The 18,098-nt window shown below is 41.2% G+C and overlaps 1 protein-coding gene across 1 annotated transcript in view; it reads left to right on the forward strand.

Annotated features, from left to right (window-relative positions):
• LOC109924795 (transmembrane protein 245-like) overlaps nucleotides 1-18,098 on the forward strand; it is a 70,244-nt gene that overhangs the window by 27,831 nt on the left and 24,315 nt on the right. The window contains exons 4-5 of the mRNA XM_048608214.1: nucleotides 6,814-6,914; nucleotides 8,150-8,324. Coding sequence (XP_048464171.1) covers nucleotides 6,814-6,914; nucleotides 8,150-8,324 — 276 coding nt within the window. The remainder of the gene's footprint in view (nucleotides 1-6,813; nucleotides 6,915-8,149; nucleotides 8,325-18,098) is intronic.

Here is an 18,098-nt window from a genome sequence, read left to right on the forward strand (position 1 = left end):
AGAGGGCAGTTGAGAGTCAACCACATTGCTGTGGGTCTGGAGTCACACGTAGGCCAGACCAGGTAAGGATGGCAGTTTCCTTCCCTAAAGGACAGTAGTGAACCAGATGGGTTTTTCCCGACAGTCGACAATGGGTTCATGGTCATCATTAGATTCTTAATACCAGATATTTTATTGAATTCAAATACCAACATCTGCCATGGCGGGATTCGAGTCCGTGTCCCCAGAATGTTATCTCGGTCTCTGGATTAACAATCTAGCGATAATACCACTAGGCCATCACCTCCCCTTGTTGACAGATTCAAGAATGTGTCCTTGAACACTTTATAGGAGGAATAATATTTGACTAACCAGGTGTGAAAAGATTTGAGCTTCACTTTGAAAACATTTAAGGATAGGTGAATTGAACAGATTGAGAGTGGCTTGCAAATCTAGTGCAGAGAGAGCAACAACACAGCAGTCATTCATGAACCTTAAGTAACTATGGTGGTTAATTTAGTTCTGCCATGGAGGCAAATTAGTTTGAAGATTTCTTTTTAATCTAGGTGGTACTTAATATTTACACCAGATGGCAGGTGATTGGCCCCTGTCAGGTAAATTTTAAACAGTTTGTGAGCTATCAAACAGACACTTGTTGAGATCTTAAAGGGGATGTTTTCAGATCTTCCCATTCAAAACAGTTGCATTTAGATCATTTTTTAAGCAATGGCACTCTTCTGAAGCAAAAACAGAAGTTGCTGGAAAAGCTCAGCAGGTCTGGCAGCATCTGTGAAGAAAAAAACAGAGTTGATGTTTCGGGTCCAATGACCATTCCTCAGAACCTCTTCTGAAGCAGTTTCTTGAACATCCATATGTCTTTAGCACAATCCATAGATTCTAGCAGCTTACAGACTCTGATGCTTTCAGGTCAGTGAACGAATTGAGGAGCTCCTAGTGGTATTCTTGAAATTTTATTTTACGTTGTCTAAAAACAAAGACAATGTTAGAGGCTGTTTGAGGAAGTCCAAAGCCACAGCGTCTGTCTCTGACAGGAATTCCACAGGAATTCGGCAGTTCTGGAGAATGCATGTCAAGGGAATACCTTGATGATTTCCACAGCATAATAAATCTCCCTTCTTTAAGATAGTTCCAGTTGTCGTTTTCCTGATGGGAAGGTCCTTTTTCGCCCAAACCCCTAGGATGAGTGCATGGAGTCTTAATATAAGCAAAAGGTCACACCTTTTGAAGACCTCAGCAGGACTGCCACTGGAGCTTTCGTTTTTTAAAAATCAGTTCACTTATTATACCTCTCCCATTGATAGTGATTCACTCACAGGCTATTAGAGGTTGCCTGAAGGGTAGCTGCTGTCACTATGGATTCATCGAGCCATTGAAAATGTAGTTTCCAGCATTAAAGGCATTCTTTCTTGAGAAGAAAGGTGCAATCCTCTATGCAAAGGGAATTTTGTCTCCTTTATCTTGCTCTATAGGTGGCTCGAAAACATCTTTTCAAGTCATGTTGAGCAGCTGTTTGATCTCTAGTTATCTTTGGGTGAAGAGTCCAAAACTAGAGGGCATTGGTTTAAGGTGAGAGGAGAAAGATATAAAAGGGACCTAAGGGTAACATTTTCCGCTCAGAGGGTGGTGCATATATGGAATGAGCCGCTAGAGGAAGTGGTGGAGGCTGGTACAATTGCAACATCTGAAAGGTACATGAATAGAAAGGGTTTAGAGGGACTTGGGCCAAATGCTGGCAAATGGGACCAGATTTATATAGAATATCTGGTCTGCATGGGTGAGTTGGACCGAAGGGTCTGTTTCTGTGCTGTGTATCTCTGTGTTTCTATCATATTGTTTTTTAACCTTTAGATTTGTCTTTAGTGGGCAGCCTTAAGCTATTGGAATGTTGTCTTTTTGACTTGTGCTCTTTGGTTCTGCCAAGCAAAGAAGACTGCTTGATTTTGATCCAGCAGAACACACGTTTCGAATGAGTCCTCATAAAAAGGTGCTTGAACCCAACAGTTTGGACACAGGAGTGTAGAAAAACTGTTGGTGTTTCATCCCACTGCTCTGAACTTAAGTTATATGTGTAAAGATAATCGAGATTTGATTGAGGTCTGCATGGAGGTTCTAGTTTTAGTCGGGCTATTTTAGGTTGAGACATTGATCTTTTTCCTCTTGTATTTTTGTCTGTTGTGATGTCATGGTGCTGGATGAACATTAAGAACCAATTGAGCTGGTTGATGAAGTATCCAGTAGGCATCATTTTTCTGCAGAGGTCAAGTGATATGGCCATCACCTAGATCTTCACCCCAAGTAATTCCATAATCCAGGAGATGCTGGCATTTTGATATAGAATGCTCCATGTTTTTGTTTTCTGGCCTTCTGATGGAAGGGGATGTTAGCTATATTGATGCCATTGCTGAGCAGACTTTGTCAGCAGGAGATTACCGTTTGCATTGGCATTTCCATGGGGATTTTTCCCAATGGCTCCTCTCCAGACATCAAGATTACAGCCAAACACGAAATTAAATGCTTGCAGGGTGATGGTCTTGCCTTCTTTTGGAATGGTAGTGAAGATTTCGGCAAAGTTAGAACAGAATGTTTCTTCAGCTCCTTCAGTGTCTAGGGTTGAGGCGTAAAATCTGGTGAATGTTGCATATTGGTAAGGGTTGACCTGTTGATGAAATGTCATGAGCCTTTCGTTTTATACAACTGGGAGTTCTGCCATGCATCTAGAATTCTTTGCCGAATGATAAAACCAACTTGCTAGACATGTGGCTGACCATCAGCCTTTACTTTTCAGTGGAAGTTGTGCCCGCTCGTATATACCTTCAGCTGTTGTCCTCAGGAAGGTAGGCCTCATTGTGGACAGCGATGTCAATTTGGAGTCTTGACAGTTCACACAATATAACTGCAGTTCTTCTTACCAGATGGTCACTTTTGAGATTGTCCATGCATTTTCTAACATTCCAAGCTGCAAAATCTAAGGTTTCTCTCTTTGACCACAAAGATGGTGATCCTGCAACATGTGGCTTCCCAACTAAGAGGAACAATCTGTTTTTAGGAAATCTTTTCTAGCCTCTTTCCTATCTGGTTTGAAGCAGAGGGTATTGTGAAGAGGACTGGTGCTCCTGATGCTGCTATCCAAAGACATCTCTGTCCCAAGCAAGGTGTCCATTGACTTCATGCATTTGTTGCCTGTATAGTCTTGACTGGAGACTCCCAGATCCAGAGCCCAGTCTTTCATCATTTTCCATCACTGCTGGGCTTGGAAAATGGGCCCTGGACAGAAGCCTGTGCTGAACTAACATGGAATCATTGTTCACACAATCTTGATGGATTGCTCTTCAGATTTCAGTGACATGTCAAACCGCGTTGACTGGGACCACCTTGTCACTGTAGCCATTTTCTGCTTTTGCAGTGTAGAGACAGTCTTCCTTCGCCTAGTCTATTGATGAGAACGGTTTGGATTTTGCTTTGCTTGGCAGCACCCCATCCAGCCTCTACCATGAATGGTGCTACCAGGAGCAAGGAATTCTATGCAGCAGTGGTTATAGGGTCATTGGAGCACACAAGACTCTCCTACATTGAGGTGTGATCTGTTGAGGGATATTTCCTATAACACAATTACACTTCAAATATAATACGTTGGCTTAAAATAAAACACTTTGCAATGTTCTGGGACATGAGAAGTACCATGTGAATGCAAATATTACTCTTTTGCTTGAGACTAGTATCCTTTTGAAATGGATCATTAGAGTTGTGGGAAAGGGTTACACAACTTAGGTAAAGAAAGACTGTTGATTAGATGTTTGGAAAAGAAACTAAGCTTTGTCTTAAATGAATGAAAGGAGAGAAAGGTTATAAAGTTACACTGAATAAACAAAGGAAGGAAGAAATCAGAATGTGAAAAGGAAAATCGGAAAATAAGGCAATACAAGCTGGAATATTAATACATAGAATGTAATTAGGGTCATTGATTTTCAAATTAGGTATAATCGCTAACTGAAACGTGGCTGCAGTTAGGCAGGACTGGCAATTAAATCTTTCTGTATATAAAATTTTCCGGAGTGTTTAGCAAGGGAAAATATGGAGCAGTATTAATTGCAGGCCATATCATTGTGCCATTTCATTTACTCTGAGAAATTCTTAATTCACAATACCAGGGGATTCAGTTTGGGGATGGTGCCATACACAGTATTGGAAATCTGCCGTAGACAGCTGGAAGATTCTAGAATTAAATTAGGACATTAGAAAATCAAGTATCGAACAGAATTATCACTTGGGATTTTCAATTTTACAAAAATACCAGCGGAGAAAAAGCTTGGTGAGAAAAACAAGATTTTTTTTCTTTAGAGTGGTGTTCAGAACTGTTTTTGCAATTCATAACTATATCTGGATTAGTTTGGTAAGCATGTTTTTCACAAGTAGGGAATGATTACACCACAATTGCATACCTTTATCGATGGCTCCTTCCATCACTTTTCAAATGCATAAAGAAAGAACATAGGATGGTAATTGGTCCGAAATTCACGTGTTTTTCCATATATACAATCGTCATAGCTACATTATTGGGCTAGTGGTGGGGATGAGTCGGCAACTAATTAAGTGTGCAGGGCTTCAACACTGCAAATGAGTTGTTATCAGACTGTCTGCTTTGTCTTGGGACTTTGGACTTACTTTTTAATGTCACTATATATATCATTAAAAAATATGACAATAACCTATCTAGTATGTTTTTAAATGTTGACATGGCTCTACTTCAGCCATTAGCTGCTGGAATTAATTTCATTGTTTCACAGGTATATTTAATTCTTCATCTTCAATCCTTTGCTTATAAATTTGCACTTATGACCGTTGGGTCTAGTTACCTCAACAACTGGAAAACAGTTGCTTCTACCATGTTAGATCCTTGCATTAATTTATGCACGTCTGTTGAATCACTTGTTTTTTGTCCTAATGAACATCCCATCACTGTTGAGCTTGTGGATAAACAATGCCTTGATTTGAAAACAGTCATCTCTGTTAGCTCAGTTGGCTGGATGGCTAGTGACTCAAAATGACGCCAACAGTGCAGGTTCATTTCTTATACTAGCTGAAGTCACTCAGTCTCACCTGAGACCTGGGGATCCACAGGTTAAACTTGCCATCAGATGTCTTTTTCTAATGGGAGAGCTGCCTGTCATCCTCTGGGACTACGGTGACTTTAATCTTTTAACAACTTTTACTTCTTGAGAATCTCAGGACCGTTGATCTTGGAGCCACTGAAAACAAAAGGATGTAATCATAAACTTTACCAGCATTTGCTTTGCCATGAAAATACAGACAATGGAAAATGAGCATGCATGAGGATAAGATGTGGAAAGAGGTGTCGATACTTCAAGATGACTTGACGATTAATTCACTGTGGATAGTTTAGCAGAAGCTTGAATTCAGTGCAGACAATGGCATTAAAGAGCCCTAGAAAAATTGAGTCACTGGAGATTCAGGGGAAAATTTCATTGGTTGGAATCATACCCAACACTAAAAAAGATAGATGTGCTTGTTGGAGGTCAATTGTCCAAATCCGAGGAAATCACTGCAGGAATTCCTTGGGTAGTTGCTTATGCACAGCCATCTTCAGTTGCTCCATTATGAGGTTTGAAATGAGGATGATCGCTGACGATTGCACAATGTTCAGCACCACTTGCAACTCCTTAGATACTGAAGCAGTCCCTGCTCAAACACAGCAAGACCTGGCCACTATCCAAGTTTGGGCTGATAAACAACAAGTAATGTTCACGCCACACAAGTATCAAACAATGATCATCTCCAACAAGAGAGAATTTAACCATCACCACTTGATTATTCAACTGCATTACCATCACTGATTCTGCTGCATTATAAACACCCTGGGGGTTAATATCAACCAGAAACAGAACTGGAGCAGCCATAAAAATTACTGCAGCTACAAGAGCAGATCAGAGGCTATGAATTCTGTGGCATGTAACTCACCACCTGCTTCTACAAAGCCTTTCCAGTATCCACACAGCAGGAGTCTGATAGAATACTTTGATGGCCTGAGTGAATGCGGCTCTAACAATACACCATCTACAACAAAGCAGCCCACTTGTTTGGTACGCTTCAACATTTACTTTTTTCACCACTGATGCATGTTGTTGGCAGTGATTACCTTCAACAAAATGCACTGCAGTAACTCACCAAGTCAACAGTACCTTTCAAATCCTCCTAATCAGGAAAGGCAAGGATAGCAGATGAATGGGAACACCACCAGCTGCAAGTTGCCTTCCAAAACCCACACGATTCTGACTTGGAACTATATTGGAATTTCTTGGTCACGATGTTAAAGCTCCCTAACAACACTGGGTGTCTGTATGTCTGAAGAACTGCATCAGTTAAGGAAGGAAACGCTACATGAGCATTTCCAGTGCAATTTGGAATGAGTAATAATTGCTAGCCTAACCAGTGATGCCCACGTACAAATGAAAAATAAGCCATTTTGGCCCTGGCTGTATTCCATTCCATTTCTATGAGGAAAATAGAAAATTCACTGACTTGGGTGACTCAACCAAGAAACACTTAATTTTGATAATTACCTAGTGGGACAATTATAATTTGTGTTTGCTAAGTTTTAAACTTTGTGTGCAGTTTAGTTAGTTTGCAAAAATGGTTAGAAATATATGAAATACAGCTTTCAGTTATTTTTGTTTTCAGAGGTTCCTGTATTCTAACCTGTAACTAGTATGTCTACCTTCAGTTGTGGCATATCTTAACACACAAATAACATTGCTACAAAAAAAATGACTTGCAATTTATCTGTTTCCACTCAAGTGGTGTGTTTGATGCATCCCTGAAGATGGCTGCTTTCTACGGGCTTTACACCTGGTTGACACACACTATATTTGGAATCAACATTGTCTTCATTCCTTCAGGTACTGGTTATAAATATTTTTCACATATAAGATACAATTTCAAATATAGATTATTAGTTGTATTGTAATTCAGTAGAAATGTTTTTCCATTCTGATTCGGATATTAGGAACGCATTGTTTTAGAATTTAACAATCCAGAATCGCACTTTTTAATAGCTGTGTTTTTTGTTATTCTGCACTTGAAAAAATTTGTTGATAAACTGCCGAGGCAGGTCATCTGTACGTCCGACCCTGCCTCCTCGCTGTTTCTAGAGTGGCCTACTACAAATCACATTTTGGTCCCCAGCCCCAGAGAACCAAAATTTGATCTTTTGGGGCACAGTCTCCGAGGCTGGATTTGTAGTGCTGTGATTTGTTCTGACTCTGCTCTCCTAAATCAGAAGCAAAACTCCTGGCCTAAGTCTTTGTACACCTGACTAGATTGGAGTGCCAAGTCTCCATGAAAGACGTGTAAACCAGTTGGATTTGTATGCTTTCCAGCAGTAGTCACAGTTATTTTCCTCAGTACCAACTTGCATATTATCAGATTTATTAAATTTAATCTCATGACTTGCCTCTTTATTGTTGTGTTCCCAACAATATTCACTTTAAAATTTACCTGTTTACATCACTTCTTTGTTTTCCTTTCACGATCCCTTTAATTTTTTTTGATGTAGCAGTGTGCATGAAATGTTTTATCACAGAACCAAGCATTTGTGATCAACCTGGAAAAGATGAAGATTGTTAAAAGATCTTTCTTTGGACCAATTTTGATTTGTCTGTTTAAGTCAGTACTGAGGTGATGTCAATATTGAAAATAACTGCACTGTTGCTTTGAAATTGAAACTGATGGTCTGCCTAATCGCAACTTGAATAGCTGTCTATATCCTAGATAGTACAAATAGCATAAACACTGTCAAGAATGATAACAAAATGGATAACATTATGATGGTGGGTTTAGGGAAGTTGGAGGTCTAACTAACCTCAAATTTTAGTGAGACACCCAGTGAGGATGTCTGATGTTAAACACCGAAAAGTTTGACGATCATGAGGTAGTCTTAAGCCTTGCTAAAGGCACAACCTAAGGCTTGGTTTAGCTTTCTCCAAAGGAGCATGTCTTTAGGGGCAAAAATTGACTTCAGGCAACCAACTGCTATGGCTAAACGAAAGATGGGCATTCATTTAGGTTGCAACTTAGAAGTGCTGTGGTAAAGTGATCCTTGCTGTAAACATTCATTTGTCCTTTTCTTTGTCAGCTCTAGCAGCCACGCTTGGAGCTGTCCCTTTTCTGGGAACTTATTGGGCTGCTATGCCAGCAGTGATAGACCTCTGGTTGACACAAGGAGAGAACTTTATGGCGATCCTCCTCCTCATTTGCCACTTGCTACCAACCTACTTTGTGGATACAGCTATTTATTCTGATATTTCTGGGTGAGTGTCACAGAGGCAATTTCCGCAGTTCTTTCTTTGATTTGTTGAAATTGATTTTACAAAAGAAAATATCATTTTAGTTTTAACAAAAACAAGTTTTTTTTTAAAATGTGGTTGGGTTATAATCTTGTCTTCATGGGAAATATTAGTCTTTACAATACAATACAGATTTCAGATTTCTGTGTATTAATGAGAAAAATTGTTGTTCTCCAATGAAGTGAGATTTACATTTTACAGAATGGAACATTTCCTGCATTGTGATACATTTTAAATCTAGTATTAAATACTGCAGGCGCCGTGGGAGGAAATATAATGTAGGTTCATTTTAAAACTCAATGAATATATTTTACCCCAATCTCTGTCCCATTGGGATATTAAGCAAGATGAGCCATTAAGCAGCAAGATAATCATTTGTTAGGGACCAGAACCAGATTAAGGCTCATAATACAAAAAAAGTCACCTAACAGTCCCCATTAACAGCTAATCACCCTCCCAGCCAGATCATTATTAACTCCTTTGTCTACCCAACTGCTCTTCTGTCTCATTTGGGTTCTATCCCCACCCATCGTTTATTCCCTACCTTCTCCCCCTCCCTACCTTTTGCAGGTAAACCAAAGTTTTCCTAACTGCCATCAGGTCAAAGAAATGGTCACCAGACCTGAAACGTTAACTCTGATTTTTTTCTTCACGGATGCTGCCAGGTCTGCTGAGTTTTTCTAGCAACTTCTTTCAGTTTTTAAGGCTCATAATACTCTGGGTGTCTTTCTACCAATGTTCAAGCCAATGACGTAAGTCTCCTCTGCTCAGTTCCTCTTGCGGTATGGACCAACATACCGAATTGCTTGCTGCGCCTGTATGTTAGCTTTCAGTCACTTCTGAACAGGGACATGTAGGGTCTTTTGGATGTGAAAACTTTCCAGTATTTTAAGAAATAATCTTCACTACCTTTTTCTCCTACCAAAGTGGATAACCTCATACGTATCCACATTATATTCAATCTGCCGGTCTTTTGTCCAATCACTCAGCCTAAGTCCTCTTGAATTCTCCTCAGAACTCTTTCCCACCAATTGGAAATATCAAATTGACTCCCACATTCAAACTATTGATCTGGAATTTGGACAAGCATAGATCTTTGCAGTACCACACTGGTTACAGCCAGCCAACCTGGGAATTCCCATTTTAGTTCTGCACTTTGCTTTCTGCCCGTGAGCCAATCCTCAATCCATGTTAGTAAATTACCCCGAAATCCATCTGCTTCAATTTTGTTCAGTAACTTCCTGCATGAGACACATCAGAAGTCTCCTGCAAATACAAATAGTCAACATTCACCTGATCCCCTTATCGACACTGCTAGTGTCCGCTCAAAAAACTATCAGGTTTGTCAAATATGACTTCCCCTTCAATAATCTATTTTGGTTCTGTCCAAACAAATCATGCTTGCAAATAACACAAAGCTGTGTGAACTTTGAAGACGATACAGAGATGCTTCAGTGTGATTTGCACAAATTGAATGGGTGGGCAAATACATGGTAGATGAAATGCAATGTGGATAAATGTAAGGTTATTCACTGGCAAAAACAGGAACGCAGATTATCTGAATGGCAATAGATTAGAAAAGGGGGAGGTGGAATGAGACTTGGGTGTCCTTCTACATGAATAAGCATGCAGATGCTGCAGGCATCTTTTGTGAGAAAGGCAAATAGTATGTTGACCTTCATAGTGAGCAGATTTGCATGCAGGAGCAGGGATGTCCTACTGCAATTGTACAGACCCTTGGTGAAACCACACCTAGAGTATTTGTACAGTTTCGACCTCCTGTTTGAGGAAGGATATTCTGGCTATGGGGACGAGGGTGCAAGCAAAGGTTTACCAGACCGATTCATGGGATGGCAGAACTGAGTTACAAAGAAGGACTGAATTGGTTAGAACTATAGTCATTAGAGTTTGAAGGGTGACCTCATAGAAACCTATAAAATTCTAACAACAGGACTAGATGCAATAAGAACAAGAAGGATGTTCCCAATGACCAGGGAGTCCAGAACCAAGGGTCACGATCTAAGGATAAGATGTAGGTCATTTAGGACTGAGATGAGGAGAAATATTTTTTCACCCAGAGAGTAGTTAGTATGTGGAATTCTCTGCCACAAAGTAGTTGAGGCTGAAATATTGAATGTTATCATGAAGGAGAGAGTTCTTAGAGCTGAAGGGATCCAAGGGTATGGGGCAAAAGCAGGATTAGGGTATTAAGGTGGATGATGAGCTGTGATTCTGTTGAATGGTGGGCCAGGTTTGAAGGGCTGAATGGCCTACTCCTGTTCCTAGTTTGTGTTTCTAAATCCACAGAATCATATTGTTTATAACAGATTTTAGTACTTTTCCCATTAGTAATGTCAGGCTGACAGATCTGCAGTTACCCATTTTCTCTCTCCCTTCTTTCTTGAACAATAAGGTTATATTCACAACCTTTCAATCTGCAGGCACTGTTACAGAATTAATAGAATTTTGTTTGAAGATCACTAAGACATCCACTCTCTGTAGCTATCTGTTTCAGCACTCTAGGGTGAACATCATTGGGTCTCTAGAAACTTGTTAACTAACAATCCCATTAATTTCTGCAAGGCTTCGTTTTTTTTTTAAACCAATTCTAAAATTTTTCAGTTCAATATACTCACTAGACCCTTGGAGCTTAATTATTTCAGGGAGACTTCTTGTATCTTGCTCTGAAAATAAACACAAAGTACATATTTTGCTTCCTACAACATCTGCAATTCCTATTGTAAATTATGTAGACCAACATTTGTTTTGCTTATCGTTTTGTTTTTGCATACCTTAGAAACTTTTACAGTCTATTGTTATGTTTCATACTATTTTACATTCACATTCTATTATTTCTCTCTTAGATGCTCCCAATCTTCAGGCTTGCAACTTTGTTGCCAACTTTATAAGCCACCTCCTTTTGATCTGATATCACCTTTTAATTCCCAAATTAGTTGTGACACCCTCACTTTTCCTGTTAGGCATTTTTTGCCTCTTAAATTTCAAACTTAATACAAAATTCTGTGAACACTATGCCCTTGAGGTCCAGAAAGCCAGGGTGCAGCTAATTGCTGGTGTTTGGGGTCACAAGCTGTTGAGGTTTTGAAAATACCTTGAGCTATTAATAATTCAGTGTAACTGAAAGCAGGTGTGAAGGATGCCTACAAACTGTATTTGATTTGGGCATCTGATCAAGATTAAAGCCCAGAAAACAAGGGCCGTAGCAGTTTGGTGATGGTAGCTGTCTGCAAAATGCTGAAATTTAGCTGAGAATACATGCTTGAATGCAGTTTCCAGAATCTAGGAGAGTACTGTTTTGATGGGGAGAGTGAACTAGTATCGTGTCAGCAGTTTATGAAAGAGTAGCTCTTGAGGGAGTTCTGAAGTTTGGTTTTTGAAAAAGAAGAAAGTGCAATTCCCTTTAAAGTTTTGATGATATTTATGGACAATCATGTTATGAACACCTTGGGGATTGTTGTGAAGTCTGTGGCATCTGTCTAGACTGTATTTGCTATTTGATATGTTTTGACCCTGTTTCTGTTACCCATGTTTACCTCAGTTAATTTGGATTGGATGTTAGAATATAAGTTGTGTATATGCATTCTATTACTGTTATATGTTTGTGTAGTAAAGTTTATTGTTTGTCCAAAACAATGGAATCTTGTAACTTTAGTCTTATTGTAAATAGTTGGTATTGTGTACTTCCATCTAGTTTCTGTAAAGGAACATAAAATTGGCTGGCTCATCTGGGACCATGCAATTTTGAGAACTTGAGAACAGAAAACTGTTTACCTAAGTGAGATAACAAGGTGTAGAGCTGGATGAACACAGCAGGCCAAGCAGCATCAGAGGAGCAGGAAAGCTTGGCATCCTTTGTGAATAGTGGGCGTGATGAGAACCCAAGTATCACAGTCTCAACTCCTATATTTAAAAGGCCAATCCAAAGATGGAATTTTTGAGAGTCATGAGCTGGAAGAAACACAGATAGTCTGGAATTAGGCCAACCGAAGATCGAGCTGTACTTTCATGGTATCTTGCTTGATATGCAACCGTGAAGGCTTGTAAAAAGATGCTCTTTAGCAAGGGGAGCAAGAAATCAGCTGCTGACCTAAAGAAGGAATAATTTTTTAAAAAAATAATAATTACTGGCCCAAGAGGTCAGTAGCAGGAGTATTGTCTCATGATCCTGGACTCACTGTGGAAAGTGTTTAATGACCTAACCAGGCCTGGACCACTGTTCATTCTCCTACGTCCTGTTGTATGCATCCCTCAACCTCTCTCTCTTTGCCTCGTCATGCTTACTTCATTGCATCAATCCTCACTTACCCATCTAACCATCCATTACTGAGATTATCCTTTTATTTTAACTTGTTTATGGGATGTGAATATTGCTGACTCAGCCAGCATTTATTCCCCATCCCTTGTTGCCCTGGAACTGAGCGCTTTGCCAAAACATTTTAGAGAATAGTTGAGAGTCAACCACGTTGCTGTGTAACTAAAGTCACATGTAGGTCAGAGAAGATAAGGATGGAAGATTGCTTTCCTTAAAGTACACTAATGAAGTAGATTCTTTTTACGTGGTTACCATTGGGTAGCTTTTAATTCCTGATTAATTTTATTAATTTCAGATTTCTCTATCTGCTATGGTGAGCTTCAAACTGGCACCACCAGAACATTAACCTGAGATCTTGAATTACTAGTCCAGTGAAATTACCATAGCACCTCCACCCCTGCAATCCTAATCTGTTGCCTCTTGATAGCTCACTTCACTCAATATACTGCAGCTATCAGGTAAATACATATCATTACAGCCAATCATGGATATGTTCTTTACCCAATTTCAAGAAATGAGTGCAAACATGAGACCGAGAGCTCATCGCAGACTTCTAAAAAATCTTGCAGTTCCCGATTACAAGCAAGGAGGTGGCTGTCAGTGGTGTTTTGGTGTCCTTGCCATTGCAGATGGGAAAACTGGGCCTTCCCTGTAATTAAATATCAGTGATCACGTATTATTCAGCATCTGGTCACTTTCCCGCAATTTTATCAGCACGTAAAATATTATCATCTATATGATAAGTTGCACTATTCTTACCTTTCGAGCATTAATTCGCATCTTCTCTGTCTGCTGCAGTCTTCACAGGTACAACAGGTGTCCACAGGCATCATTGGTGACAAATCCTCCAAGGTTTAATATCTTTTGAGGGTGCCACGTCACTCACACTTATCATGTACCAGCTTAGATAGTTGCACTTCAGACTAATATGGCAAATAGGTGGGCTTCCAGCTGCTGACACACACTTAGTAAGCAAAAGCAGATGCTGTTAGCAGGGAGAGCAGGGGATATTCTATTTTTTTTCTGATGTGGCCCTTCCCAAACTTGGTTCAGCTGGACATAGATGTTATACCCTCCCCAGAGCTGTTGATGAAAAGGATAATCATTGAGCTGAAGCAGAGAATATATGACATACTGCTGCCATTTGACCACCCATGGTGCTTTCTAGATTTGTCTCCAAATCGCTGATAAGATTCTGGCCGATATCTTGTTGTCCATTCCCAAAACAAAATGTCTGAATCCTATTTTTCCATTGTGAACTTTTTTTTTGTCTCTAATTGATATAGCTAGCAAAATTTCTCTTGGATGAGCTTTAAGAATTTTTAAATCCAGTTTTTTGAACATCATTAAATCTGTTTTCTAATTCGATAAAGCACCCTGGCGACTGCTAGAGACAAAATTCACGAGAGTTCAGAAAAGATTTACTAGGATGTTGCCGGGTCTAGAGCGTTTGAGTTATAGGGAAAGGCTGGATAGGCCGGGACTTCTTTTCAATGGAGCGTAGGCGTTTGAAGGGTGACCTTAGAGGTTTATAAAATTATGAAGGACATAGATGAGGTGAATAGCAAAGGTCTTTTCCCTAGTGTGGGGAGTTCAAAACTGGGGACATATTTTTAAGGTGAGAGGAGAAAAATTTAAAAGGGGCCTGAGGGGAACTTTTTCCACACAGTGTGGTTCATACGTGGAATGAACTACCAGAGAAAGTGGTAGAAACAGGTACAGTTACAACATTTAAAAGACAGTTGGACAGGTACATGAATAGGAAAGGTTTAGAAGGATATGGGCTAAATGCAGGAAAGTGGGACTGGTTTTAGTTTGGTAAACTTGGTCAGCATGGACGAATTGGACTGAAGGGTCTGTTTCCGTGCTGAATGACTTTGACCAGGCACCTGCTGAACACCAGGCAGGAAAGGATCTATGCTGTCAGCCATTTATAACTTTGTGAAATGCACAAACGTACACAGGAGCACCAGGCAGGTTTGTCATACACATGGGTGAAAGTGGATTGAAGGTTGGAGAAATCCATCAGCGTAATCTGTACTGTGCTGCTTCTGGCATGCGTGTGACTGGCTGTCTCCGTGGGCAGATTGGAGGCTGTTATTGAGAGCAAGGTCCAGCAGAACACTCACTGGCTGCCAGAGGTGGGCAGCGACAGAGCTAGTGCTTCAGAGAATGAGTTGGAATCTCTTGCCCATTATACTAGCTCTAGAATAAAGAGAGACCCCAAATTCCATGTTCGTTTCTGTCTTGTCCTCCCTGTCACCCCCAGTAGGTTTGAGACTCCATCATGCCTGATCAAAGCCAGGGTGATGGTGACTTTTGATGCTGTTCACATTTCTATTTTGTACCCCATGCCTTGTCACACTGTATCGTTTCCTGCCCTTAAATGTTGAGCTGGCTACCTTCACAATAATTGTTCCCTCTGCATCTCAGCATGCTGCTTCCAACTCCATGCTTGATTTCCCCAGCCTTCCCATTAGCACAGTGACTCCTAATTATTCCCTTGACCCTCTGTGTATATACCCCCAGGACTCGCATGGCCTACCCCTCTGACTTGGAATGACACTGCAACTAATTGTGGCATTGACCCCGATTGATCTTTCTGCAGCTCCCTGATTGACTTACCGCTAATCTCTGGACTGGTTGAACTCAATCTGCAGCACTGACCACAGTTCACTCCCCAAACTTTAAGGAGCGAATGTCCAGACTTTGTTAGCGCCAGAAGGCTGATTGACCATGTCCAAGCCCTTACACTGAGCTGGGGTGCTGAAATAACTGCTCAAGAGGCTGGTATCCTTCGTCAAATCACCCTTTATCTGCATGTGCACAGTACATTGGCTGTGGCCAGCCAGCTCAGAGTCAGTCCTCTGAATTGAGGAGATTCTAAATCTCTTGGTTGTATTGGTCAGCCAAGGCTTTCCTGATTGGGTCTGTTAACCTTGCCCAATCAAGGATCTCTTAGTCAACAAGATCCATTTGGTTCCAGTTACTACATCACCTCCCCCCAACCCCACCATAACTTTTCCTGCAATGTTTGAGTCAGATCTTGTTCCTCTGACTCTGAGATGGGCAGCCTGTACTGGACCATAGCCTGTCGCTTGCGTCTGGAGCACCTTGAGAGTTTTCCCCCCTTCAGGCAATAATGGTATCAGGGCTGCATCCATCTTGGACTCTGAGGTTTCCATGACACTAGAAGGAGGGGGGAAAATCCTATGGTTTCTGACAGACCTTTGGCTGTTGAAGGGTTGGGTATGTTTTGCTCCTGCCCTGCTTGTGAGGTAACAGCTTTCAGGTGATCCGTGTGTTTGTTTAGGACTGTGTAAGTGATGGGACCTGCCCTTGCTTCAACTTTGCCTCATACCCAGACAGGGCCATTCCCATGGTTCCAGCACTAAACTTCATCCCCTGAATTAAATTGTGTCTCTCACTTAGAGGAGGCATGTGGCTGGCATTAGCGTTCCTGCTACTGTTCCTCCCTCCCAACTCCAGGTCTGGAAATATCAGTTTTAACCTCATGCAGAGTCTTCTCCCAATCAGCAAATCTTCTGGAGTGGTCCCTGTTGACCGTCCCACATGCAACCTGTAATTGAACAGGAACCAGGACTGTGGTATCAGATGATCCTATAGGCTGCTTCTTTACATTGCCTTCAACCTTTGGACCGCCCTTCCCACTAGGCCATTGGACAATGGATGGTATGGAGTTGTCTTTATATGCCGAAATGCCTTTTGAGTTTAGGAAGTATTCAAATTCTCTGATGGTAAATGAAGTCCCATTGTCAGTGACCAAAATTTCCAGAGGTCTGTGTATCGCAAACAACGCTTTCAGCTTCTCAGTCATCATCGCTGAGTTTGCCAAAAGAACTTTATGCATGTCCAACCACTTTGAACAGGTGTCTACAATGACCAGGAACGTTGAGCCCATGAAAGGGCTGGCACAGTCGACATGCAACCAAATCCAGAGTTTACCTGGCCATTCCCAAGTATGTGGGGACACTTGGTGGCAGATTTTGTCCTTGTTGGCATTCTGGGCAGTGCCCCACCAATGCAGCTATGTCGGTATCCAACCCTGGCCACTAGACAGTTTCTTGCTAGCATCTTCATCTTGGAAACCCTTGGATGACCTTGGAGTTCAGCCAGTATTTGGTGGCAACCTTTACTTGTGACAATCACCCTTGCTCCCCATAGTAATATGCCGTCCTGTATGGTGATCTGGTCTCATCAGGTCCAGAAAGATTTCACTCCTGGTTGTGATGGCCGTTCTGTTTCCCCCTTTACCACCAGCCGTTTCAGTTTAGCAAGGACAGGGTCTTTGTGTCCACAGTCGGATATTCAGTGTGACCAGAAAGGTGTCCAGGAAGTTGAAAACCAAAACTGATTCTTCCAGGGAGGCACCACCGGTGGAGTTTCTGCCAGTGGGAGCAGCTCAAGGTATCCACATTAACCACTTGGCTTTCTGGACAGTGTTCTAACTTGTAGTCGTATGCGCTGAGAATAAGGGCCTAATGCTGAATTCTGCTGGAAGCTATGGGCAGCACCGCCTTGTCCTCCTTCAGTAGCCCTAGCAGGGGTTTGTGATCAGATACTATGACAAATTCCCAATCAGCAAATCTTCTGGAGTGGTCCCTGTTGACCGTCCCACATGCAACCTGTAATTGAACAGGAACCAGGACTGTGGTATCAGATGATCCTATAGGCTGCTTCTTTACATTGCCTTCAACCTTTGGACCGCCCTTCCCGCTAGACCATTGGACAATGGATGGTATGGAGTTGTCTTTATATGCCGAAATGCCTTTTGAGTTTAGGAAGTATTCAAATTCCCTGATGGTAAATGAAGTCCCATTGTCAGTGACCAAAATTTCCAGAGGTCCTCACACCAAAGATGACTAAAAAGAAGGTTTGGCAGAGTCAGAGTCAGTGTCAGAGAAGTACAGCATGGAAACAGATCTTTTGGTCCAACTTGTCTATGCTAACCAGCTATCCCAAATTAATCTAGTCCCATCTACTAGCATTTGACCCATATTCCTCTGAATGCTTCCTATTCATATACCTATCCAGATGCCTTTTAAATGCTGCAATTGTACCAGCCTCTACAACTTCGTCTGGCAGTTCATTCCATACACCACCCTCTTATTTAGATTTCTTTTTTATTCCCCTTGTCACTTTAAAGTAAAAATGCTCAAGTACTTTTAAAGGCACCATACTAATACAACCTTCTGTCTGGGCATATTTGCATTTGGCATCAGCCAAAGTCTGGGAAGCGTACATTATGGGGCATTCTTCTTCATTAGGCCACCAGTGAGCCAACACCACCCTGATACTATACAGGGGAATCGTGTGTCAGCACTACTTCTTGCTTTGGATTATAGTGGGCTAACACATTAGCTGCTTTTACACTTCCCCAAAGG

The sequence above is a fragment of the Rhincodon typus genome, chromosome 2, assembly GCF_021869965.1.
Source record: "Rhincodon typus isolate 14 chromosome 2, sRhiTyp1.1, whole genome shotgun sequence".
Classification (NCBI taxonomy): Eukaryota; Metazoa; Chordata; class Chondrichthyes; order Orectolobiformes; family Rhincodontidae; genus Rhincodon; species Rhincodon typus.